Source organism: Macrobrachium nipponense, chromosome 13 (genome assembly GCF_015104395.2).
Source record: "Macrobrachium nipponense isolate FS-2020 chromosome 13, ASM1510439v2, whole genome shotgun sequence".
Lineage (NCBI taxonomy): Eukaryota > Metazoa > Arthropoda > Malacostraca > Decapoda > Palaemonidae > Macrobrachium > Macrobrachium nipponense.
The window spans coordinates 47,666,398-47,693,897 of NC_087206.1; the positions used below are offsets into that span (position 1 = coordinate 47,666,398).

General features: G+C 37.8%; 1 protein-coding gene across 5 annotated transcripts in view; it reads left to right on the forward strand.

Annotated features, from left to right (window-relative positions):
* The window catches only part of LOC135225783 (uncharacterized), a 602,193-nt gene that overhangs the window by 300,556 nt on the left and 274,137 nt on the right, over positions 1–27,500 (forward strand). For all 5 annotated transcript variants that reach the window (XM_064265254.1, XM_064265252.1, XM_064265251.1 and 2 more), the window contains one exon: positions 20,308–20,397. In XM_064265254.1, the coding sequence (XP_064121324.1) occupies positions 20,308–20,397 (90 nt within the window). The remainder of the gene's footprint in view (positions 1–20,307; positions 20,398–27,500) is intronic.

A 27,500-nucleotide genomic window follows, 5' to 3' on the forward strand; every position in this document is an offset into this window, starting at 1 on the left:
AAGGCTAACTTTCTGTAAAGCTTTCTTAGGTTGATCTTTCTGTAGGTATTCATTTCTTCTAAATAGAAATTAATTCAAATTAATTTCACATGTATACCTAGACCTACTACCATAAGCATATAAGTAGCTGAAAGGATAAGAAATATGAAAGGTGACGTTCTCGTTTAAGTCTATTTCATGTTTTTTTTTTTTTTTTTTTTTTTTTTTTTTTTTTTTTATTTTTTTTTTTTTTTTTTTTTTTTTTTCAAGAAAAACCTACTGCTTTAATAAACGGTTGCTCTTTGACGGCTACAGGGTGTAACACGAGTGTATGCACATATTTTGTGGGATGAAAGATAAAGTTTCTTTGAACAGAAAATATTATATAAACATGCATTTTAAGGCGTCCGTTGTCGGTGCGGGCAATTTCAAAATAACCGTTATCATTAGTGATGCTTTCACGAGATGAGTTCGTAGTGAGAAGTCTGATCTAATCGCCTGAGATGTAGAAGAGAGCGGAGGTGGCGTATAGGAGTGATGGAAGGATTAGGCCTATGTTAATAAAGTATCTCCCAATAAAATGTATTCTTTAGGTTTTGAAGAAAAAAATGCATGCATCATTGAAACCGTTTCCCTCCCTATCCGTGGTATTCACTGGCCACCGATAAAAAACAAAACAAAAAGAGTAAGCCTAACTGAATCTCTCATCCATCAAAGATAAGTTTGCCTATTCATTAGACTTATTCATTAGACAACTATCAAAGATTTCAAGTGTAGATTTAAAAACCTCTTCCTCTCCATCTAAAGTATTCATCAGACACCTGTTATAAGCGTAGAGCTAGTCATGATTCCTGGTTCAGTAATGTCGTGACGAGGCACTAGAATTCAAAATTCACAAATGAATGTTGCTCAGCAACATTTACACTATTGTATTGTCTTGCTCTCTTGTGGTGCTTCGAGGTGTTCCACCTCTAGGCCCATGTTCTAAATTTTGCCGTTCTTTAAATAATTTGATTTTTCTATGTATGATTCTCTCCGGTTTATTAAGCTTTCTTGATATCTCTACAACAGGAACTTGCATCGAATGCAGTGCAATAATTGTCTCTCGCTCATCTAGGGATGTTTCTTAGACCGATAAACGACACATTGACATTAGATTCCCGTGCACATAACATCAAAAGCAATAGAGTGAGGTCGCCTGGTTCACACTGTTAGGATATGTTTTTTTTTTCTTTCTTTCTTTTTGGTTTTAAATGTGATAGTATTTTGTGAGATTCCAATGTTTTCTGTAAAATTTAACAAATGGAAAAGTTCAACTACCTTCAACTTAATATTGAAATGATAATTTAAGGACTATGTTTATGCGATACTACTAGTGATAGGTGTCTCCTATCTATTTGGTAATGTATATCTATGATTGTGATATGACGTTTTTTATCACTTCGTTTCGTTCACGTCAATTTTGCTATGTGGAAAATAGTTTTACATAATAACATAACATAATGTTCTAAAGATATCAGTGACTGTTTTTAACGTCATTACATATGATTTCTTCCATCTTTGAAAAGAAAAATAGATAAATAAGGCATGAATCGTGCGTCAGGCAGGTGAACGAAAAATTATGAAACTCTGCCAAGAGTTTTTTGGCCGACAGTACATGTTTGACTAAAGCGTGATTATTTCATGATGAATGGACGAATTGAGTTGCTGTTGCGCAGGACGTCTGACGCCATCTTTACACTCCTTTGGGACACAAGGAGTAAAAAGTAGCAGCGTTGTGGAAGACTTAATCGAACAATATCAGCAATATGGGAGCGCCTTGATCAATGACCAAGAAGGAAATAGCAGAAACAGTAGTAGAAGTAGTAGTGATAGCAGCAACACCAGTAGCAACCCGTACCTAGAGATTTTTGTGGGGGGTGTCGTTTTTCCCAAAAACTGGACCTTTTCTTCTATAAATGTCATTGCATATATAGGTATATACAAGATACAATAGTTGAAAATGTTATTTTAGTTATATTAAGGAGAAAAATTGGATATGCGACCTCTGCCCTTCTACCCGATTAGATGTTATTCAAAGTACAGACTTTGGTTAACAGAATTTTACTTAAATGTTGAAAGTTTGCACTGAAATTCAAGAATATATCCTCAGTTTTATTGATTGATTCATTTATTATGTTAACAATAACATAGATGTTACTTTATTTGTTATGTTATATAGTACTTTGACTTAACAAAAAACACAAATTTTTTATTACTCTGTAAGTACAGTTCTATGAAAAGGATAGTCACAGAAAATATGGACTTCCAGAAATTTGAGGGGTCGTTCGACACCCCCCCCCCCCCCCACTCGGTACGGGCCTGAGTAGTTGTAGTTAGTAGGAGTAACTAAAATCGAATCATAAAACTGAGGCGAAAGCGATGTACATCATTTACTCAAACTGTTCTTTCAACGTGACTTCAAGAACAAGCCAGAAAGAATGGAAAGGGGAACTTTCCATACCGCCCATAACTGATAAGAGATGAGGAAACCTCAGAAACGAAGAGATAACGATAAATAAGAAATGATAAACCTCAGAAACGAAGAGATAACAATAAATAAGAAATGAATAAACTTAAAAAACGAAAAGAATCAAAAGATTCGAATTAGTGCAGACTATCGTTTAACAGCTGAGCCTTTTAAGTGACAATATCGGGAAACAGGAAAATGGAGGGAAAAAGTGCCGAGAAGTTGCCAAGGGGGGAAGGGGGTTGGTGTGGGTTAGGTGCTTTGGTGTGAGTCGGCACCTGCTGGGCCCAGAAGCCGAGAGCAGTCTGAGGAAAAGCAACAGTACCTGATAATTCTTCGCTCTCATACGAGAGACTCAACAAAAACAGGGCGAGGAGGAAAGAAGCAGACCAACGATGATTTGGTTAAAGGTTCCTTCCTCTTGGCGACTTACACGCAGGAAACAAAAAAGGAGGAAGAAAAAGAAATGGATCCCTTCAAGAAAGTAATGGTGGGTCCCCTGGTGCGTCTGTGAGAGAGAGAGAGAGAGAGAGAGAGAGAGAGAGAGAGAGAGAGAGAGGTAATGGAGGGATGCTGGGGGTCGGAGACCCACCCAGCGACTGTGGTTGGAAATTCCCAGGGAAGGTTTGGGAAATCTCCAAGCCACTCCATCCGTACTGCAGTGCTTTCCATAATTCTTTTCTTTGAAAAGGGGAAAGTTGTCTTTGCTCGAAAAAGAATTCTCAAATATTTACATATTCCCGGAACTTGCTTTTGCATTTGTGTCGAAGGATGTTAGATCTAACGAAAGATTTCCATACAAACACACACACACCCACATATATATATATATATATATATATATATATATATATATATATATATATATACTATATATATATATATATATATATATATATATATATATATATATATATATTATATATGTATGTATGTAGATATATATATATATATATATATATATATATATATATATATATATATATATATATATATATATATATATATATATATATATATATATATATATATATATATATATATGTATGTAGATATATATATATATATATATATATATATATATATATATATATATATATATATATGTATACATCGAGCTACAAATGCCCTTTAATGCTATCTAATTCGCTCTACCTCGGAATTAATATATTTTCATATATGTTAACCGGGAGGGAATTTTTTAGTCGAAAAGAAGTTTGTCGGCTCACGGGCACGAACCATCAAAACAAATTTGTTTCGCGCCCGTGATCCGACAAATTACTTATCGACTGAAAAATTCCCCTTCAGTTAACATATATGAAAATAAATTAATTCCAAGGTAGAGCGAATTTGATATTAAAGGACATTTGTAACTCGACGTATGTATGTGAATCACGGTAATGTGATATGACTTATGTATTATATATATATATATATATATATATATATATATATATATATATATATATATATATATATATTATATATTTTGTCTGTGCACTTTCGTATGTATATGTATATATTAGCCATACTCTAATGCACTTGAGGTATGTGCAACTTTCTCTCAACGTTTCCAGTATTGTCATCACTCCTTCTCATTTTCAGTGCTGAAGTTTAGAACTGTTACTATGTTGCTCAGTTTACTCATTTCCAAGCCAACAGCTGCTGCAGCTTTTAATTCATGGTCTTCTTCTGGACAAAACAATTTAGATTTAGTTACACTGGAACTACACTCGAATCTATGGGCAAGTACTCCACACCCAAATACCCTCTGAAAAATAAGAATACGGAACAAAAATTGAATTCCAGAATTACATTTCAGAAAAAGAGGATTGACAGATTTCTGAGGCCAGGATGCTACTTCTTGAATAGTCCAATTCTACACTCTCAAAATAAGACACTATTTAAATCTGCAAGCCTTGCTAGTCCAAGATTCCTCGAACCCCGGGGGGGCGTGGGGGGGGGCGGCGGCTGGTGGAATAACGCTTCCTATCGCAAAGGTGGTCATCAGTGTCCTATGCAGTTCTCCTTGAGAGTCTTTCAGGCCTCCTCCAAATTCTAACTTGCAGAACAGGCCTGTGCCACCTTCCATGAGTCTCCCAGGGCTACCTATGTTTGCCGTCACAAAGGTGGATGTCAGAAAACAATCAAGAGCCAAGGTAATCATTTCCTGTAATAGGATGAAAGTATTTGAAAGGATTCAGTTATGAATTGCAGCAAGAAATGTTGAATTATACAATAGAGCTCTACAAAACATGATTGGAGGAAGGAAAAAGTGAGACATTTAGGACCATCTCTAAAAGTGAATTAAGGCTTGGTTTAAGTGACGTACATATAGTAAATTATATTTTGCCATAATGTTGTTACCTACCCAGGCCATAAACTCATGCAATTGGTAAGAACGTAAGTTTTATTGGTAAGGACGCAAGTTTTTCCCAAATAAAACAATATTTTGCTGGATTTTTTTTTTAATTAGGAATGAGATAGAGGTGGACAAGACAGTTTTTCTAGCATTGAATAAGTGATACTCGTTTTTAGTTCATTTTTATTGATAGTGTTGGTATCAGTGTTCATGCCTCATCTATTAATGAAAGGTAACATTGTTTCTAAGCAGGTCCCAGTCGAAGTAAATAAACACAAATACACAAGAAAACGGGAAAATAGTTAAAAATGGGAGGTTGACAGGAAAATAAGGGAAAATGAGTCGCCGTTACTCATTGCAATAAATAAATTTTCAATTGTTTTTTTATATAGTATAATTCCGGTTCCTATTTCTTCCTTGATCTTCCTATCTTTTGCTCAGAACCAAATTTTATGCTGTTTAGGCCTGATATTCATGGCTTTTCAGCCATTAATGATAATGATAATATAGTAACAGTAGAAAAAGATTGCATCCCTTGCATACTGCCTGAATTTAGGTCTGTGGCTGCTCCTGCTCTTGTTTTTCTTTATAATTTTTTTTGTATCCTACCTAGATTTATTACTGTCCTTTCGATATGAACTTGTGCTCTGCTGTTATTTTATTTGTTTTCATGTGGGTGGAGGTGAAAGGATTAATTGAGGAGGCAGTTTAGAAGCATTAGTTAAATATATAAGATTGTTAGGCTACATCTACTTAAGTTACGTCAGGAAGGGGTCAGGAAAAATGAATTGGATGTGTTGAGTGAGTGGTAGGAGACGAAGCTTTCATAGGATGTTGGGTGAGAGAGGTTGTGTAACTGAAGACTTTTGTCTCTTGAATAGTCAGCACTGTTTAAGCACAGAAACAGATATAATGTTTAATTAGGTGAATAATCAGCTCTTATTTGACAGGCCAGCTTTGCGAATAACCTCTTCAATGGTGTTACTCATTGAGTCTCTACAGTCTAAAGTGAAGCTTTATTAGATTGTGTAAAAACGCAGTTGCTTTAAAATAGTAAGGATGAGTAGGACGATAAGGTTTGCCAAGAAACAACACGGATATTAAAATCAACAAGTTAACCACATTTGAAAAACACTGGATGTGATGATGACTGACCTTGAAATTTAAAACTTGTGCTATGGTCCTAACAGTTCTATCTTGTTTCTTCGTTTTTGATACGGAATTCATCATTCTCAGTAGTTTTGCAATGTATTCGAATGGTGTTTGAGTGTGCATATCACTGATATCAAAGAATGTTTCAAAGTTAGTATTAAATTTCACAGTTTTTATACCTTTTGTGCAACATACAATTTTTACATACAGTGTTTCAGGGGTACTGATTGACGGTTAACAAACTTAAAACTTTCAGATTATGCTCTTTTAATCTTGAAAACAATACGGTATTTACTAAGCTTACTTAATAGCATACATCTTATATTTAGAAAGATGGACTTAAATTGAAGGAAAACGGAAATAACGAGGGCAAGTATGCACAAAGGGATAAACTAACACAATAAGGAGAAAAAATGAGTTAGTTTGATTCTTTCAGATATTTGAATGAAATAACATTCAACGCAGGTTCTCCTTAGTTGGAATATAAGGGACTACAAGACAAATGATGAGCAGGCTCAAAAAGATTTGGAAATCAAATAGACTGAAACTGCTTATGGTAATAAGAGTACACACTAACATGATCTGTATTGCATATGGGAAACTATGGAAGCTCCACGTGCAAATAGGATGATAATGAAAGGAAGATGAGATGGCTTGGACTAGTAATTCGCACTACCCCTGGGAGAATAGTGCATTGATGTGTCAGATGGGCTTCTGTTGACTCCAGAAGAATTGGCAGACTAGACTCATATGAACGGGAACTGTGACGTGGGAGGCTGGAGATGAGTGTAAATTTGTGGAAATGAAGGCTGTGAAAAGACATGAGCGCTGGAATTTCACAGAGGCCCAGTGTGTTGTACAGCATTGGAGGCGATGGTAAGGACTTTGAGAGCATGTGCTTTACAGTCGCACCTTTTTGGAGCATTACTTCTTGAGTCTTCGTCTGCATTTATGTAAGGGCTTAGAGTCAAACATATTTTTGATACTGTTTCATGTGATTTTCAGTGTCAGTGACATTTACAGAATGGGTGATCCCAAATTTCTAAAAGTTCCAGATTTGTCAGAGATCCTTTTGCTTGTTTTTCTGTCTTTTAAACATGAAAAATTAATAGACTGTTGTGTTTTCCATTTGGTATCAGAAAAAGTCATAAAAGGATCTAGCATACCATCTTGTGGTACTCTAATTTCTGGTGATGAGTTGCTTACCCTAAATCTTGCAGTAAGTTACTAGCTCTTTGAAGCCTACTTCAACGCCTTTTATTTTATATTATTTTATATCTCTATTTGTTTGGGATTTGGTCATGAGTCCATCTGACCGAAACCAAAAGTTCAGCCATTTCAGCTGAGTTCGAGAGGTACTTTATATATGTACTAAATGTCAAAAGTCTGCTGTTATAGATGGTGCTGGGGAAACCTTACTGAAATAAAAAAAAAATGGCCTAGAAACACTTTCCATGAAATGGCATTGCATTGCATACCTCAATAAGAAAAGAAACTTTCATTCGTTATCAGTTTCCGAAGCAGCATAGAATGTTTATTAGATAGAAAGTTGTCGGTAAAAAACAAGAAATTCCTTTCAAGTACACTTACCCGTGAACCAACTTATTTGAAAAGTGACTGATAATCTACAGAGAGTAAGTAGGTCATCTTTGAAAAAGGCGAGTTTCACTAACCTGCCTTCAGAATTGTACGTAGATGTGATTTTTGGTCTCGAACGGGAGAAGATGTAACCAACCGCGCACCTCTAAGGTCCAAGTATTATTTAGGCTGTCCCAATACTTCATACGTCTACCCTTCCATCCGTTTTCTGAGACATACGCTTTTTCGAAAATCATTTTTACTTTTTTTATCATTTCATTTTAGATACGTGTCATGTTCATTCGCTCATAACGTATGTCACTGATTCTTTTCATATTAATTGTTCCTACGTATATCATTGTAAAGATCACCTTGATACGTCCAGTAAAGTTTCTTGTTAATGGATTCATCAGCTCTTATGTATATGTGACAATAACAGCAATAAAAATGTTTCATATGTTCCCAAAAACAGAAATGGTCGTATTTAAAGACTGAATCTTATCAATTGCTTGACCTTTTATTCGGCGACATTATCGACGACGGATGTAAACTTGCAATTGTCAAAAAGTTTAATTATTAAGAACACTTTGGACACACTTGTAGTGCTGCTCGTAAGGAACCCTTGAAGAGATAATGGGCGGAAACATGTTAGCCTCCGCCGTGCTGGGAGTATTTAGCACAATTTGCAATGACATTCTAGCGACATAAATCGCCTTGGAATAACAAGAGCGCAACCGACATCCTGACCCTTTTTGATTGAAACTGATGTGATGGAAGCCATGATTCATTTTCATGAGAAAGAGCCAAGTCAAATGCCTCGCATGATTTGCAGCGGCGGCGGCTGTGCCTTCCGTTCAATGGAGGAGGTGTGTGTGTTTATGCGAGCGTAAGGGGGGCGGGAAAGGTTGTCGGGGGAATGGGGAATGGGGGACGGAGGGCATTCGGATTGCGGTTTGTGGACAACGGACCCAGGAGTCTTCGACATGGCGTTTGCTGTAGGTCATGACTCAGCACTTTTGTGGCGTTCGCCAAGGGTGGCGGGGGAGGGTGTCCTGGTCTGGACAGGTCCTGTCAAACGTTCATTTGGAAGGGAGGCGGAAGCTTCCAGTGCAGGTATTATAGTCGCGCACTGTTCATGATCAGTTTGACTCCTGTTATGATGGTGGCCCTGTGGAGGTCATTTGTGTAGCCTCAGAGAAAAAGGAAAAAGAAATAATCAGCCGCTTCGACTTCCTTCGCGTTGTACACGTAATGCTTCGCGGTTTGTCAGGTGATACATACTGACCAAGGTATGGAGATCAAGAACTTAACCGGGTTGGTCCACCGCCATCTTGAAGATGGCAGTGGTTGGTCACTCATTGCTGAAGAACACTCGCTTCTAGGAAGACGTCTCAACCCTCTTCCGTACCCCAAAACATTTGCACCTCCAAGGGTGTCCATGTCCAGGTCGCACGGCTTACTGTCACACCGGAAGTGAATGTATTGGCCGGACGATTCTGCACCAACACAGTATACGGATATACTATATTATATGACTGATCTTTTTGTTTTTATTCCTCCTCTTATGGCAGAGATAACATAATATATATATATATATATATATATATATATATATATATAATATAGTATATATATATATATAGTATATAATGACAATTTAGTCACCATTGTTTCTTTCCTATGACAGGTGATATATATATATTATATATATATATATATACGTATATATATACATACATACATAGATATATACACATACACACACAAGCGCGCGCGCACGATTTCCAAAATGTAGCTGCAGATGTTTTGGTAATATATCATGCGCATTAGTATTAGATTTGCACAGCAGGAAACTGATAAGTTCCGAATTTTGTATATACAGGATTCATTCAAGGGATTTTCACGCAAAATCCACGGTTTATGATTAAGAAACTGTTGGGAAAAGACTGCCGAATGACACCTGACGCTCTCAGCACGCTTCTGATTGCATCTACTCCGGTGAATCGGTCCTGTGCTTCTTCCTCAAGATGACCGCATCCAACCAGTTCGTTGGCCAAAGCCGAGCTGCCCTTCCCATATCACGCCTTTAACTCCACTTTTATCAGTCAGCTCCCTTCTGCCTTTTGCGTCACACTTTCCCGCTGCTTGCTGTGAGGAAGCTTTTTCACCGGTAACCTTGCCCCGCCCTCGACAACATCTTGTTTTTTCCCTTTTGGCAACATTCCTGATTTAATTTTATTCGCATGTAAACATATGACGGCTTAAATTGCATAAAGGAATATGTTTCAGTCAGATTTTTTTTTTTTAAATGTACGCAATGCGTGTGTATGTGTGTGGTAGAGAGAGAGAGAGAGAGAGAGAGAGAGAGAGAGAGAGAGAGAGAGAGATACTGTAGTATACTACTAGTAAACGACTGCTGCAACAGCCTTTGAAGGTCTTCGCACCAGATCATATTTCTCCTTTGTTTCCGCAACTAACGTTGTCTGTTTTATGCTACTACTGTTAAATAAAAGAATGAAAGTCACTGTTGCTGCAGATAGTTTCTGCTTAATTCTAGATGTAGTCACTGTGGATATCTGAATGGAATTTATATGATGCGGCAGGTAACATACTCAGGATAGCAGCACGACGGAGGACATTGTAAAGCTCCAAGAGCTGACGAACGCCCACTGTGACTTTTCCCACAAGTGACGTACTTGGAAGGTGAACATGACTGAACGCAGCCCAATACTTCATTTTCTCTTATTAATTCCAGGTCAGCCAAGCCAATATACTTTGAGTGAGCTGTGGTGATCCTGAGTCACGAAATGATCAGCTTCCCAGACGTTTCATTATTAAGAACATTCTTAAAGGAAAGTCAGGTTATTTCTGTCGAAAACTTTTGAAATCTGGTGGAAATCATCTGTCTGTTAAAAGAAAATGAGAGCGAATTTCATCGGCATTCATTCTGCAATTCTACGTTGTGGAATGAGTCATGATCTCATCATTCTGCTCCGCGCATTGACCTGGCAGAGATTGGATGGCTTCTACTTCAAACGAGGCTTGCAAACAGGAACAATAACACTCTAACGAGAGAGACTATCATGGGACAGCTAAAGTTCCAAATCTTCACCTTGAATAAGAAAAATGTCTAATGCTGAAGCGACTTAAATTGAGTCGTCTGAAAGCAGGTCGGTCCAAGATTTCGTTTAATCGACAGTTTAGATATTTTGAATATTTTTATAGGTACAAGAATCCATTTTGCAGAAAATTAATGAAGGTGAATTTTCTCCAAAATGAACATCTATGTCATAGCATTCAGTAATGTTCTCTAGTTAATTTTCCTTAACCATGCTGCCTTTCATTTTGCTAAATAACTTCTTTTTCAAGTTGGAGTCGTGAAAATCTCGCCACATGAGCACCATAAGCGCGTATTTTTCCACTTGTTTGCCTATATATATATATATTATTATATATATATATATATATATACTATATATATATATATATATATATATATATATATATATATATATATATATATATATATATATATATATATATATATATATATATATATATAATACCAACATAATTTGTAGTCCATGATCACGTGTTCAGTTATTGCTGGATAATTTTGATTGTTATTTCTGATCTTACTTTAACCTTAAAGAGCTTGCATTTTTTAATGCAGTTTACAAAATTGGAAACCGTTAGAACTATGATGAAGAATGAAAGTTCTAGCGAGCTACTGACGTCACTGCAACTTTTCGTGAGCTCCAGAAGTGTAATAATATTGACACTGAAATTATTTACACGCCGATCCGCCAGTCTCAGTGAATAAATTCCTGCCATTTGCTTTCTGAGTTCCTTGCGTTCAGTTTTATTGCAGTTTTCCCGAAAATGTCCGAACCGGGTTTCAGTCTCTCAAATGACCAGAGACAAAAAAAAAAGGGGGGGGGGGCCTTTATCAGAATTTCTTCAGGCGTCAAGAAATGTTCTGTCGCTGAATTTTCTTATGTGAAACAGAGATAATTAAGATGATTAAGTACTGAATGTGAAATTTTCTTTTGTTTTTATCGTGATACATACTTCGTAGTATAAAGATCGTCATTCGGGATCATTACTACAGATGCTTGCAGGGGCGTTATCACGTCGCAGTTGCTGGCCAAGATGTTGAAGTGAGTCTGTCTGGCATCAGAAAGGAATAAAAGATGAGAACAGCGAGGCTGACTCATAGAATATTGGCATCTCTCGAAGTGCGCATTCTTTTTCTCAAGTTGCCCGTAGCTTCCCTCGTTGAGGATGGAATCCTCTGGCGCTTCTTTCGTACAATTATTGGTTGTTGTCTCGCTCACTTCCGTTGCTGTACTGGACGGGTGCACCGAATGAAATGGAGAGAACTTCGGTCTTCATAACAATGCATATGGTTATTGAGAGTAATCATGGCTCTTAAGATAAATGTCATGGAAAGAAAAAGAGGCGAAGGCTGAACTAAAGGATGTCGGCGATTACAGGAGAGTGAGAAAAGTCAAATAACAAAAGCGGGGATGGAAGCGAGAGCGTGAGAGGACAGTCTGTAACCGAAGTAAATCATTTTGTCCGGCTTGTCTGAAAAAGATCGCTTGTCTGATAACGCTGCCTTTTCATCTCGGAACACAAAACATTTTTGTCTGACTTGGTTACCAGATAGGCGCGTCTGCGTTTGTCTGTGTGTGTTTTCATGGTCTACATCTGGCGGATGAGTTCGCTCTTGTAAACAAAATCAACTCATCATGAGTTGATTTTGTTGCTGTAAAAGACTCCACCGTGAAGAGTAAGTCGCATGGGGCAGAGCGGAGTAGTAAGCAGAGACAACCACAAGCTAAGTATTCATTCACCCGTCAGTCATGCGCTTTGGGTGTCTTCCTTTCTCTCTTTCTTTTTTTCTTTCTTTCTTTCTTTTAAGGACCTCAGAGTCTCAGATTGTCAGCGATTTTGCTGGCGTAAATCGTCTCTATTATACTTTGGCATAGTACGTATACAAGCATAAGAATTCTGGACAGTGCCTTGAAAAAATAGAGTGATACACTGATACAAGAACGGGGGTTAGAATCGCCGGAACTATGATTTTATGTAGAATAAATGTCATACAACTATGGTAAATGATACTGAGGATAAAAAATGGAAACAGAAACCTCTTTTGATGATAGAGAGAGAGAGAGAGAGAGAGAGAGAGAGAGAGAGAGAGAGAGAGAGAGAGATCAAACATACAATATTTTCATTGACCTTGGCCAGTGTATTTTGTCGTGAATAAGAGGTTTTGTAATAAGAAATGTAGGACTGATAAGGGTAAAATGCTAGAATGCACAATACAGACCTTCAGATATCAATTTCTTCCTCCTCTTGTACTAATGCCTGTCTGGCAAACCAAGTGAAGAGGATCTAACTAGGCTGTTCAATAAGTTCGATGAAGCTGATATTTGAATAATTTTCCAGAGAACGGCAGAGAAAGAGAGACCTTTGCAATTTTTTAAAATAAAACCTTGAGAAGATTTCGTTATGACATCCATGAACACTGAATTATAATCACAGGAGTGTCTGTCGTGCAGGGTCTCACTATACCGGGTGTTTCGAAATTAGAGCCCCCCTCCACAGAACAAATGGAAGGTTATGGAGTTTTCTGCTATAGCCTATCTCCAAGTACATTATCTTAAGTTTCTATTAAGCTATTTTTCATTTTACATTTCTTGTATTTTCAGACTGAGTGACGGAGTTAGGTACAGCCATGACTAACGACTCGCAGGTAATCAGGTGGATTGACCGAATCCGGGCTATAACCTTCAGAGAGGCCAGGGATGCTGGCGCATTATTCATTTTATGTTCCTGGATAGCTAAATACATTAAAAGAGATGAATCCTTTGTTAAAAGGAACTGGAACAAAAATCCATATGACTGTCATTGCGAAAAGAATAAGAATCTTAGAAAGCCTGAGGTCCTTTCTCGGGAGTCAGAAGACATCATTGCTGAGGCAGTGGATAGAACAAGAAAGTCTTTGCGTAAATTGGTGCTTGAACTAGAAAAAAAAGGGGAAAGAAGAGAAGTTATAGTGCTGTATATTGTGAGTTGAAAAAATCTGGTATCAAGCTATTTCATGTTATCAGCAAGCCCAACATCACTCAGCAACTGAGAGAAGACCATGCATGGTTTTGTGGTTCATTTCTTAAAGATTGGGATGAGGCTGACTTTCTCCATGTTGCCGCATCAGATGAATTCTTCATTTACACAGTCAGGAAGCCAAATCATAAAAATGACATCATTTGGGCTGCAAAGTTGGATGGTATCAGCGATGACATGCGTTATCGCCAAGTTGTGAAATTTCCTGAATGTTTTGGAATTTTTCTCTGTTTCACAGCCAAACAGTTAATGTGGATCATCAAAGAAAAAGGACAGTCATGGAATGGCGAATACTTCAGAGAAACTGTGCTTACTGGTGGAGTATTTCCTTTCCTCAAAGATCCTGAAAATGTGTTATCTGATGAAGAGGTCACATTTTTGCATGATAAGGCACCATGTTTCAAGTCTCTTCAGACACAGGAGCTGCTTCGAAACAGTGGTATCAATTTCTTCTTGTCAAGTGAATTTCCAGGTAGCTCCCTTGACCTTAATGTGTGTGAAAACATTAATAGTGTCTTAAAGGATCTTGTTGAAGTGCGCACATTGAACTATGATGGTATACCAAGCCTTGATGACCTGCGAAGAGAGGTGACTGAAGTGCTCATGGAAATGGAGGTCGAGTCTCAGCTTTTTTGCAATTTGCTGAAATCATACCCCTCAAGAATGCAGGCTGTGGACAGGCAGATGGAGGCCACACAAAGCATTAAATTCTCAGAAAGAAACTTAAATAAATACCAGTTCTGAATTACTTTTGTTTTTGTCCATATCAATTTTAGTTTATGCTGTAGAGGCGGGGGGGAGGCTCTAATTTCGAAACACACTGTACGTATGTCTGGCTGAGAGAAAACGATGATTCTGTTAATCCTTCATCGAGTTAGGGAGATATATATTCGCAATAATATACATGCATGTATAAGATGAAGGACCAATGTGTGTTTATTTGTTTGTATAGTGCTATATGCGATTGGTTGAAGATGGAGCTAACCTTCCAGTTTTCAGCAAGCCATTTTCGGAAGAGGGTGACAGCTCATGCTCGATTACTGTGGACTGGAAGACATATGTCAGGAAAGGGTCCTTGACGTTTCACCCCGTCAGGAATAGATCGAGGAACTTTCGCTGGATGCTTAAAAGCTTTCTACTCGGGATATTATGTCGTAGATGATGAATATCGAGAATCATGCTCTGGCGTCAGTCAGCATTTCGTAGGGTTGTCACGAGATGTTTGATTTAAAGGTTTGCATAATTATAGCTTTCTGGCCTTGAAAGAATGAATATTTAAAGAATCTGCTGGGTTTCAAGCTAGGCGATAAGAATGTCGTTTTAGAGATTCGCGTGCTGCAGGATCCCAGAACCGGTTGGAAAATCTATCTAACTCCACTGCTAGTCACTAGAAGTAGAAAATAGGATCTCTAGAAGAGAGCATTTTTTTTTTTTTTTTTTTTTTTTTTTTACCAAAAACGGAATCCATGAGCAGAAGTGAGTGGTAGGTGTTATCTGACCAGAACAAAGTGGAAACCGGAGCTATTCGTGATTTGGAAGGAAGCTAACAAAACCAAAAAGGCTGCGTTTATTATTCTGTAACTATTTTCATACCGATAGAGGTTAACCTTTTATGGGGCATCTCTTGGACTTTAACAGTGTTACTTCCGTTGAAAAGTGGATTTTCTCTAAAAGTAGTTCTAATTTTTTCCTACGAGGCAACTGCTAAAAATAAACGAAATAAACAGTAAGGACGAGTGAAGGGCGAATGGATACCTGCTGCCGGATTATGGCAATCTTCGTAGGATCCTCACCTGCATACGAGCAGCTGGCTGTCCTCCGTCCAACAGTGCGCAAGGAGGAAAAGCGGTGCAGCAAACAACTAGAGAATGAATGCGGTGATAAAAGATAATACGACAGCCCTTTTAAAGCCGATTTCGCCCTGAAAGAGAAATGTCATTTGGTCAATTCCTTCAAGACGCACTGAACCAGGTGCCAGAGAAAAATAATTGAGTTCCGACTGCAAACTTTCGGAATAACTGCTCCCTCCGAGAGCAGAGGAAATTCTTAAAAACAAAACTGTCCTTTTCTTAGGCTGATTGAATGATTTCATTTGAACGGATTACCGTTTTCGGGTGGGAAGGAAGAGGCGGCTCCTCGCTGGAGGTTTTCGAGGTAAAGGTGTGATTAGATGTTTTGAAGAAGTCCGGAAATGAACAGGGCTTGAAAAAGAAGCATTTTCTCTCTTACAATCTCGTACCTCGAAATAAGGTTTTATCTGGGTTTAATCCCTTGTACTTTGAAAAGAAAGGCACTTTCTTGCTTTACTCTCTCCTACCGTGAATAACAATAACTTTCCCGCAGTCATTTCTTAGACCTGGAATGAATAAGCTCCCATTTCTTGCCCTAATCTCTTAACTTGAAAAAGGCTTTCTTTTGTTTCAGTCTCTAAACTTGCAAAAAAAAAACTTGATTGAATCTCTCACTTTGAGACAAATGAATTTACTTCCCTGAATCAATGTTACTAAGAAAATGTGTATTATCTTGGTGTAGCCTCTCTAGACTTGAAGAGAAGAATTTTCTTGTTTTGATCTCTTGATTCGAAGATGAGAGGCATCTTCTTGTTGTGTTTTCTCATATGCTGACAGAATGACTTTTATCTCTTTCATATCTCTTACGTTATGGAAAATTCCGTTTCTTTGAGGTGACTTACTGGGAAAAGAAGACATGATCTTATTTTATGTTCTCTTAATCTGAAAGAAAGAAAAAAAAAGCATTTTCACATTTCCGTCGCTTTTACTTAAAAAAGGGTCATTTTCTGGCTTTAATCTTTCTTACCTTTAAGAGCAATTTTCAGTTTTCTGTAAAAGAAAACTATCGAGATGCTTTGTCTGTCCGTCCGCCCCCTGATCTCAAAAACTCCTGGCTGCAAATTGGTATGTTGAAAAATCATCCGCCCTCCAATCATCAAACATGCCACATTGCAACCCTCTAGCCTCGGTAGTTTTTATTTTATTTTATTTAAGGTTAAAATAAGCCATGATAGTGCACCAGACAGGCCACCACCTGGCCGTGGCTGAAAGTTTCATGGGCCACGGCTCATACAGCATTATATGCTGTACAGAAAACTCGATTGTGCCAGAGAAACTTTGGCGCATATTTTACTTGTTTATATTCAGTCTCCTTACCTTGAATTTTTTTTAGGTGATTTACCTTCAAGAATGGGAGTTATTTTTTACTGTAGAATCTCTTTCCTGGAAAAAGATGTTGATTCTGCCTTCATCTCTTCTACCCTGGAGAAAAAAGGCGTATTCGAGCTTTTTAAGCTCCTCTCTCGCTTAGAGAACAGGTATTTCCTTGGCATTTTCTTACTTCAATCTCTTTTGCCTTCAAAAAAAGGATCTTCTCTCTATATCTCTTACCTTGGAGAAAAGGCACTTACTTGCACTTATTTGTTATTTAACTCTAAAATATACACTTTGTTAATATGCTCTCTCTCTCTCTCTCTCTCTCTCTCTCTCTCTCTCTCTCTCTCTCTCTCTACTACACAGAATTTCTGAAGATAATCTATAGATTCGCTGATGATGGTGTGCCTAGGTTTTTTGGCCTACTCCTTTCCGGCGGGTGGTCCTTTTTACTCTCCTAAAGCGTAATCAACTTTCTTGGAGTGCATTACTTATAAAGGCGCAAAACTAGATTGCAGGTTTCTATACAATCTTCGCTTTAAACGCCATTATTTTCCTTCTTGAGAAAGTTTGTTCCCTTTCATTCTTCGCTCTTGTGAAATCTATGACATTTCGGGTAAGAAAAGGAACTCTGCTGTAGAATGAAATGAACTTGGCAGTGGCACATTTGCATATAGACCTCTGACAGGAATTTAGTGCTTGGCTTCATATCAGCAACAATGAGTAGAGGTCCTATGTAGATCGCTAATCGTTAGTGTTGAAAGATGACCTACCGAACGCAGCCGTCAGAATAGTTTTGAATGTTCTGTAACGATAATAGTAAAGATAAGATTGATATTTATATCTCTCGCTGTACAAGGCATCAGATTGAAAATCAGCAAATCGTACTGACGTGACACCTTCATTTTCAGCGTATAAAAAACCTACGAACATTTTTTTTTAATACCCATCGATGACCTCTTTTTCACAAATATTTTCACATTCTTAGTCCCTCATTAGAGAGAGAGAGAGAGAGAGAGAGAGAGAGAGAGAGAGAGAGAGAGAGAGAGAGAGAGAGAGAGAGAGAGAGAGAGAGAATTAGTTTAAAGCTGAAACTGTCAATGTAGTATAGAAAAAATTTGCTTTGTTGATATCAAAAAGCATACTTTAATGACAATTGTACGAAAAGTGATTTAAAACCAGGTTTGTTTCTTTCCAATAAAATAATTTTTTACAAACAGTCTCTAGCCAGATAGAATGGAAAACATAAGATGATGTTAGGAATAGAGAGTAGAAAGGAAAAATACAGGAAAATAGCAGCAAAGATACGAAGAGCTTCTCATCTTGAAGAAATGGCAATCCTTGCCTCTCTGGGTGTGACTGACTGCTTGTCGGCAAGATGTCGCGGTTGCCACAGCTCTTCTCAGAAGCATACAACTTAGAGAGAGAGAGAGAGAGACGCTGATATAGTTTTGTGCGTTGTGCCAGTAACGAATCATATAACAGTTCATTGTTCTCATGATGTGATTTTTTTCTTGCTTTATCAAAGGAAGGTCGAATATAATTATAGGTTGCTTATTGTGGTTTTCTATGTACGGGGGTTGATTTATATTAACGCTTGTCATTACGCATGGGCATTAAGATCAATAAGACGTGCCTTTATTTTAGTGCAAGAACTCTCTTGTAACAAGGAGAGAGAGAGAGAGAGAGAGAGAGAGAGAGAGAGAGAGAGAGAGAGAGAGAGAGAGAGAGATGAAAAGTAGCTTTGATGTCAGTGGTATTTTCAGACTTCTAGAATATGAATCCGTCTTGGGTGTGGTTTTCATATTGGTTACAAATGAATGAGTAAAGAGATTTTAGAGGATTTAAACATTCGTTGAAATAATTGTTTAATAATGTCTGGTTGCGTTATTCCTCGAAGATCCTGCATTTAAGGAAGCTGTAAGCATATGCCTTCAGAACTTCTGATGACTACATCGCCATTGTTGTCTACTTATTTCAGCGAAGGGATTAGAATTTTTAGGACTAAGAAGCAGCACCAAGATGATCAACGGACACCAGAATATGCGCCATTATTAGTCAGGTACAGCCGGTATACATACAGTTTGCAGAACGTGAACAAAATAACATCGATGTGACTTATAACAGATGTACAAGGAAAATTCATGACAAAGAAGGAATAAATATCAACAAGATCAGTTGTTTAAAATGGAGTCGAAAAAATGAGAAGAGATACGTTGGGAGTGCAAATGGTGTTCTCAGCGTCGCCTCGGCTGTCCGGTCTCAATTCAAGGGAGGGAGGGAGGCAGCTGTTGGTCAGATGGAAGGAGTGACACAGACCGGGGAAATTTGAGAAGGCGGAAGGAAGGCAACGAAGAGAGAGAGGATGTCAACAAAACAACTATCGCTGATGGTGTGACCCCTTTTTGCAGCACCTTGCTCTGTCCTACATTTCCCTTCCTTCCTTCGTCTTGTAGCACCCAAGAACGCTTACACAAGCACACCTACTATTACTACAGAAACGTCTTGCCGTAAATGCCATAAACCTCTGAAACGTGATAGTTGCCCTTTTTTCTCACTTTTTTTTTTAATCCCACTGTCTTATTTCCTGTGCTAGTTGTCTGGCTATTTGTTAGCAGCAGTGATAACGTCATCCTTGGTGTCCCCCTGGTTTCTGTTTTATTTCATATCACGTTGCTACGTTATGAGTCTTCCCTCTCCAGTTTTGTCTCCTCAAGCAGATTTCGGATAAATTGAGGAGAGAGAGAGAGAGAGGAGGAGAGAGGAGAGGAAGATTGGAGATAGAGAGAGAGAGAGAGAGACCTAGAGGAGGGGGAGTGAGAGAGAGAGAGAGAGAGAGAGGAAGACCTATATTCCATTGAGGGAGAGAAGGTGGAAGAGGGTGGAAGGAAAGGGAGGAAGGAGAGAGAGAGAGAGAGATCATATCCAGGACTTCCATGAGAAGACACCGATGTAATTGCTTCAAAAACTTCATGCAGCAAGGTCATTGGGGAATAGCTTTATCTTAACAAAATGGAACATTCTCAGCGAACCTTATTTTATTCTGAATGTTTTAGTTTATTCTGTTAATATTTTCGCCTTGACGGTTGCATTCAAAACACCCACACTGACATGGATCATGTATAACTTTGTATTTGACACACGCCGAGTGAGTGAGTGACAGTATCTTCGTTTTAAGGAAATTGAGGTTGGCAAGAGGCCTGGTCAAAATCAGTACGCTAGTTTTGTGAGACGCAATGTGCTGCTTTTGGTTCATGTATATGAATATGTAAATAAATTTTGGAGATCGTTATATGCTCTTGCGCACATCCAAACATTGTTGTGTTCGAGATGGATAGAAATAGTAGGCTTCGGATTGATTTCAGTTATGTAACTAATATAAAGGTGTTCTATGAAATTATGTAACACTTTCGTTTAACTTGTTGCAGATCTGGACGAGGTCGTAAAGGCGAAAGAAGTCCTCCCCCGAATGGTGACGTCCCCTTAGACACCTCCGACAGGAAATCCACGTCTCCAAGGTAGGAATCGACCCACAGTCCTCGGACGCCGCCTTTTGGCACCCAGCCTAACGTCTATAGTTCATACCTCCTTACGCTCAAAGATCCACATTGTATACCAATTGTATGTTCGTAACTATGTCAGCAGGAACTGTCGTGGAAGTTAAAACTTGCCTCTAGCTATCATAAGTAAAAGTACAACACAGTGTTCTGTCTGCGATAATTCCTCTTGTTTTCATCACCAACTTTTCAGTGAAGGACATTCAGAAAGAATTAGCTCTACAAAGCGTCGATAATCTTTGAATTTAGGGTGCCACCTTCTCTGTGACCGTCATCCATACAGCCCAGCCGGTCTTCTTACCTTATAACACTTTGATATTAGTCCCCTTTTTCAGTTTCATTAACTCTTACAGACATAACGTTTGTACGCTGTGTAGGAGATCAATAGATACTCGAAAATGTTATATGTAGACCAAATATCAGATGTTTATATATATATATAATAATATATATATATATATATATATATATATATATATATATATATATATATGAATATATATATATATATTTATATATATTGCATATGGGCATATTTTCTCACTTATACAATTTCTGTCGAAGTCAATGGTATTATTTGCAGCCGTCTTTTTGTTTAGACAGATTCAGTTTGTTCACGTTTTCTTCCATTAAACACCGGTAGGCGAGGAAATGGTCCGTCGACCATAACAAGTGTATTGAACCAAACTTAAATAATATTTCTTTATTCCTGAGATGCTTACAATATTTCTGTGTTTTATATATATATATATATATATATATATATATATATATATATATATAATATATATATATATTATATATGTGTGTTTGTGTGTTTGTGTGTGTGTGTGGGTGGTGTGTGTGGTGTGTGTGTGTAGTAGTAGTAGTAGTAGTAGCTCACAAGAATCTTTCGTAGGCAGCGTTGATCGTTGATAAAAGGATCAACTTTTCTAAGGGATTCTTAAGATACCGAGGTAAGAAGAATTACTATTTTGAGTCATCCATCTGTTAACGATACTGATTAGGGCAGATGGCTAAAGATTTTTATAAGTATATGCAGACACGTCTTTCCTTAGAAGATAACTAAATTACGTGATCTAGTATATATGAATTTTTATCACATTACCGTGATTCTTATACATACATTAAGCTACAAATGTCTTTTAATATCCAGTTCGCTCTACTTCGGGATTAATATATTTTCATTTATGATAACCGAAGGGGAATTTTTAAGTCTATAATGATTTCGTCCTCTCGTGGATTCGAACCAGCGCACAGAAGAGTAATCAGGACTTCAGTGACGTTGTTAGCCGACTCGGCAACATCACCGAAGTCCTGATTTCTCATCTCTCCGCTGGTTCAAATCCACGGGATGACGAAATTATTTTCAACTAAAAAAAATCTCCTTCGGTTAACATGAAAATATATTAATTCCGAGGTAGAGCTAATTGAATGTTAAAGGGCATTTGTAGCTTAGTACATGATATATCTATCTATCTATCTATCTATCTATCTATCTATTATCTATCTATCTATATATATATATATATACTTATATAGATATATATATATATATATATATATATATACTTATATCACTATTGCTTCTGGAATGAATACGTAGGGCTAAGATTCTTTCTTTCTTTGCCTGCACTGATGGCTTTTATGGCAATGTTTTATTACAGTAGATTTAGTTAAATACGTTTTAATATCAGAGTGAAAGTGTGGGAATGATTACATTTGGTAAGGCAATGTTATCAAGTCATTTGTTGAAATGTAATTCAAATGAATGTACGTATGTAAGTATGTATGTCTATGTGGCGTCATGAAAGGTATGGATTATCAGAAGCCCGTTCGTGTTAGATGTGATTTGTGATTATGTAAGGCAGACCGACCGACTGTACCGAAAACAGATTATGAAAAGTGAAACCGTTTTATGCAGTGATGCCAACGGCTGTTATAAAAGGTGAGAAATGATGCACCCGTTGATTTATGAGCCCTTTAGTGAATAATGAAAGGTCAGCCATTAATAAAGGTACCGAATAACGAGAAGTGACATCATCATTGATCAAAGCGGAAGAGAAGAAGTAAAGAGAGGATTGGGAAATATGATGGTAATAAGAGTGGAGGAGCAACAGAGAACGGCAGGAAGAGACGACCCAGCTCTGACGCCTGAGAGCCGAAGCTGACAGGTTGGGCAGCAGAAGTGGATTCCTCTCTCATCATCGAAGGGAACAGCTATAACAACGGAAAGTGAAGCAGAGGCCGTAACGTCAATAAAGGAACGCAAAGCTCTTTGGAGAGACAACCAACAACACCAATCAACTTTGTTCTTTCCCTAACAAGTTCAAAGGGACGAACCCAATCGTCCCTTTCGTCGCTAGCTAAACAGTTAACGGAAGGTTAATTTATCATAGCGCTTTCATCTGATCCTGATTTATTTTCATCGTTTTTTCTTTTTTTGGCAGAGTTTTTTACCTTTTTTCTAGTTACTTAGTGCTTGAATTACCTTTTATGTTAATCAAGTATGGTTAGAGAGAGAGAGAGAGAGAGAGAGAGAGAGAGAGAGAGATCAAACAAACAAGCAAAGAATCCAGGTAAACAAAGCGAGGCTCTAAGCAAAGTCAATTAGCGAAGTCAGCCACGGAAGAATGTCGGAGGGTTAACAGCCTGTTTTTACTTATGGAAATGAGGTCCGCAGATGGGTACTACACAGGGCAAGAAACTTTCGTGGCCTTCGGAAGATGATGAGGGGCTGAGAGAGGATATATATATATATATATATATATATATATATATATATATATATATATATATATATATATATATATATATATATATGATCACCAACAGTCAGTCCATACCAGGCCTCCAGCTCCTTTTAGGCAGGGCCCGTCCTGGCACAATGTCCCTGCTTAACCCAAAACAGCCAACAATGCTATTGCAAGATTAGCATATCTTGTGATTAGTGTGGAATGTTTTTGCTTTTTTTTTCTAGTTCAGACGTTGGTTCGTCTGGCGTTGTCTCTCTCAACAACAACTACAACAACAGTAATAACAAATATTTAAAAGTTCAGGATAATAAATTGCTCACTTGGAAAATCATGCTTATGGGTGCTTATGGGTTAGTCATTGATATGTATGTATACCCTATATTATGCTGGGTATACATACTTATCAATGGTGTTCTTTGAAATTATTCTTTTGCCTGCTGCAATTATGTATATATATATATATATATATATATATATATATATATATATATATATATATATATATATATATCAATTCAAGCTACAAATGTCCTTTAATATCTAAATTCACTTTACCTCCCAAATGATATATTTTCATATATGTACCGAAGGGGAATTTTTTAATTGATATAATTTCGTCCCCCCATGGGATCGAACCACCGTCCAAGTGGACGGGGACGAAATCAGGACAGTCAGTGACGCTATCCAATCAGCCAACAGAGACGCTATAAGTTCATATCGATTCTGACCTTACAAATCACCCTCGATCTGGATGCTTTCGTAATTAGGAATCGATATGGAACCCCGTCTACCATGATGGCCAATTCGAGCGTTTGACAGCACGTAGCCTTTTGTTATGAATAATTATCACATCGAACCGTGATCCATTTATATATCAATTCAAGCTACAAATGTCCTTTAATATCTAAATTCACTTTACCTCCCAAATGATATATTTTTCATATATGTACCGAAGGGGAATTTTTTAATTGATAATAATTTCGTCCCCCCATGGGATCGAACCACCGTCCAAGTGGACGGGGACGAAATCAGGACAGTCAGTGACGCTATCCAATCAGCCAACAGAGACGCTATAAGTTCATATCGATTCTGACCTTACAAATCACCCTCGATCTGGATGCTTTCGTAATTAGAATCGATATGGAACCCCGTCTACCATGTTGGCCAATTCGAGCGTTTGACAGCACGTAGCCTTTGTTATGAATAATTATCACATCGAACCGTGATCCATTTATATATCAATTCAAGCTACAAATGTCCTTTAATATCTAAATTCACTTTACTCCCAAATGATATATTTTCATATATGTACCGAAGGGGAATTTTTTTAATTGATATAATTTCGTCCCCCCATGGGATCGAACCACCGTCCAAGTGGACGGGGACGAAATCAGGACAGTCAGTGACGCTATCCAATCAGCCAACAGAGACGCTATAAGTTCATATCGATTCTGACCTTACAAATCACCCTCGATCTGGATGCTTTCGTAATTAGAATCGATATGGAACCCCGTCTACCATGATGGCCAATTCGAGCGTTTGACAGCACGTAGCCTTTTGTTATGAATAATTATCACATCGAACCGTGATCCATTTATATATCAATTCAAGCTACAAATGTCCTTTAATATCTAAATTCACTTTACCTCCCAAATGATATATTTTCATATATGTACCGAAGGGGAATTTTTTAATTGATAATAATTTCGGCCCCCCATGGGATCGAACCACCGTCCAAGTGGACGGGGACGAAATCAGGACAGTCAGTGACGCTATCCAATCAGCCAACAGAGACGCTATAAGTTCATATCGATTCTGACCTTACAAATCACCCTCGATCTGGATGCTTTCGTAATTAGATCGATATGGAACCCCGTCTACCATGATGGCCAATTCGAAGCGTTGACTGCACGTAGCCTTTGTTATGAATAATTATCACATCGAACCGTGATCCATTTATATATCAATTCAAGCTAACAAATGTCCTTTAATATCTAAATTCACTTTACCTGCCAAATGATATATTTTCATATATGTACCAAAGGGGAATTTTTTAATTGATAATAAATTTCGTCCCCCCACCCCATGGGACGAACCACCGTCCAAGTGGACGGGGACGAAATCAGGACAGTCAGTGACGCTATCCAAATCAGCCAAACAGAGACGCTATAAGTTCATATCGATTCTGACCTTACAAATCACCCTCGATCTGGATGCTTTCCGTAATTAGAATCGATATGGAACCCTGTCTACCATGATGGCCAATTCGAGCGTTTGACAGCACGTAGGCCTTTTGTTATGATAATTATCACATCGAACCGTGATCCATTTATATATCAATTCAAGCTACAATGTCCTTTAATATCTAAATTCACTTTACCTCCCAAATGATATATTTTCATATATGTACCGAAGGGGAATTTTTTAATTGATAATAATTTCGTCCCCACCCATGGGATCGAACCACCGTCCAAGTGGACGGGGACGAATCAGGACAGTCAGTGACGCTATCCAATCATTCCACAGAGACGCTAATAAGTTCATATCGATTCTGACCTTACAAATCACCCTCGATCTGGATGCTTTCGTAATTAGAATCGATATGGAACCCCGTCTACCATGATGGCCAATTCGAGCGTTTGACAGCACGTAGCCTTTTGTTATGAATAATTATCACATCGAACCGTGATCCATTTTATATATCAATTCAAGCTACAAATGTCCTTAATATCTAAATTCACTTTACCTCCCCAAATGATATATTTTCATATATGTACCGAAGGGAATTTTTTAATTGATAATAATTTCATCCCCCCATGGGATCGAACCACCGTCCAAGTGGACGGGGACGAAATCAGGACAGTCAGTGACGCTATCCAATCAGCCAACAGAGACGCTATAAGTTCATATCGATTCTGACCTTACAAATCACCCTCGATCTGGATATATAAATGGATCACGGTTCGATGTGATAATTATTCATAACAAAAGGCTACGTGCTGTCAAACGCTTGAATTGGCCATCATGGTAGACGGGGTTCCTACGATTCTAATTACGAAAGCATCCAGATCGAGGGTGATTTGTAAGGTCAGAATCGATATGAACTTATAGCGTCTCTGTTGGCTGATTGGATAGCGTCACTGACTGTCCTGATTTCATCCCCGTCCCCACCTTGGACGGTGGTTCTTATCCATGGGGGACGAAATATTATCAATTAGAAAATTCCCCTTCGGTACATATATGAAAATATATCATTTGGGAGGTAAAGTGAATTTAGATATTAAAGGACATTTGTAGCTTGAATTGATATATAAATGGATCACGGTTCGATGTGATAATTATTCATAACAAAAGGCTACGTGCTGTCAAACGCTCGAATTGGCCATCATGGTAGACGGGGTTCCATATCGATTCTAATTACGAAAGCATCCAGATCGAGGGTGATTTGTAAGGTCAGAATCGATATGAACTTATAGCGTCTCTGTTGGCTGATTGGATAGCGTCACTGACTGTCCTGATTTCGTCCCCGTCCACTTGGACGGTGGTTCGATCCCATGGGGGGACGAAATTATTATCAATTAAAAAATTCCCCTTCGGTACATATATGAAAATATATCATTTGGGAGGTAAAGTGAATGTAGATATTAAAGGACATTTGTAGCTTGAATTGATATATAAATGGATCACGGTTCGATGTGATAATTATTCATAACAAAAGGCTACGTGCTGTCAAACGCTCGAATTGGCCATCATGGTAGACGGGGTTCCATATCGATTCTAATTACGAAGCATCCGAACGAGGGTGATTTTGTAAGGTCAAAAGAATCGATATGAACTTATAGCGTCTCTGTTGGCTGATTGGGATAGCGTCACTGACTGTCCTGATTTCGTCCCCGTCCACTTGGACGGTGGTTCGATCCCATGGGGGACGAAATTATTATCAATTAAAAAATTCTCCTTCGGTACATATATGAAAATATATCATTTGGGAGGTAAAGTGAATTTAGATATTAAAGGACATTTGTAGCTTGAATTGATATATAAATGGATCACGGTTCGATGTGATAATTATTCATATATATATATATATATATATATATATATATATATATATATATATATATATATATGTGTGTGTGTATATATAATTGTGTGTGTGCGTTTGTGCGTGTGTGTTCAGTTTTACGTATTGTTTTATTAGATACGGCTGACTGATATTCGTTATCACAAATACTTGATAACGAACCGTTATTTTCATTTTTTCTGTTTCTTTCCAATATATGTTTTTCTGTTTGCAAAACATCAAAT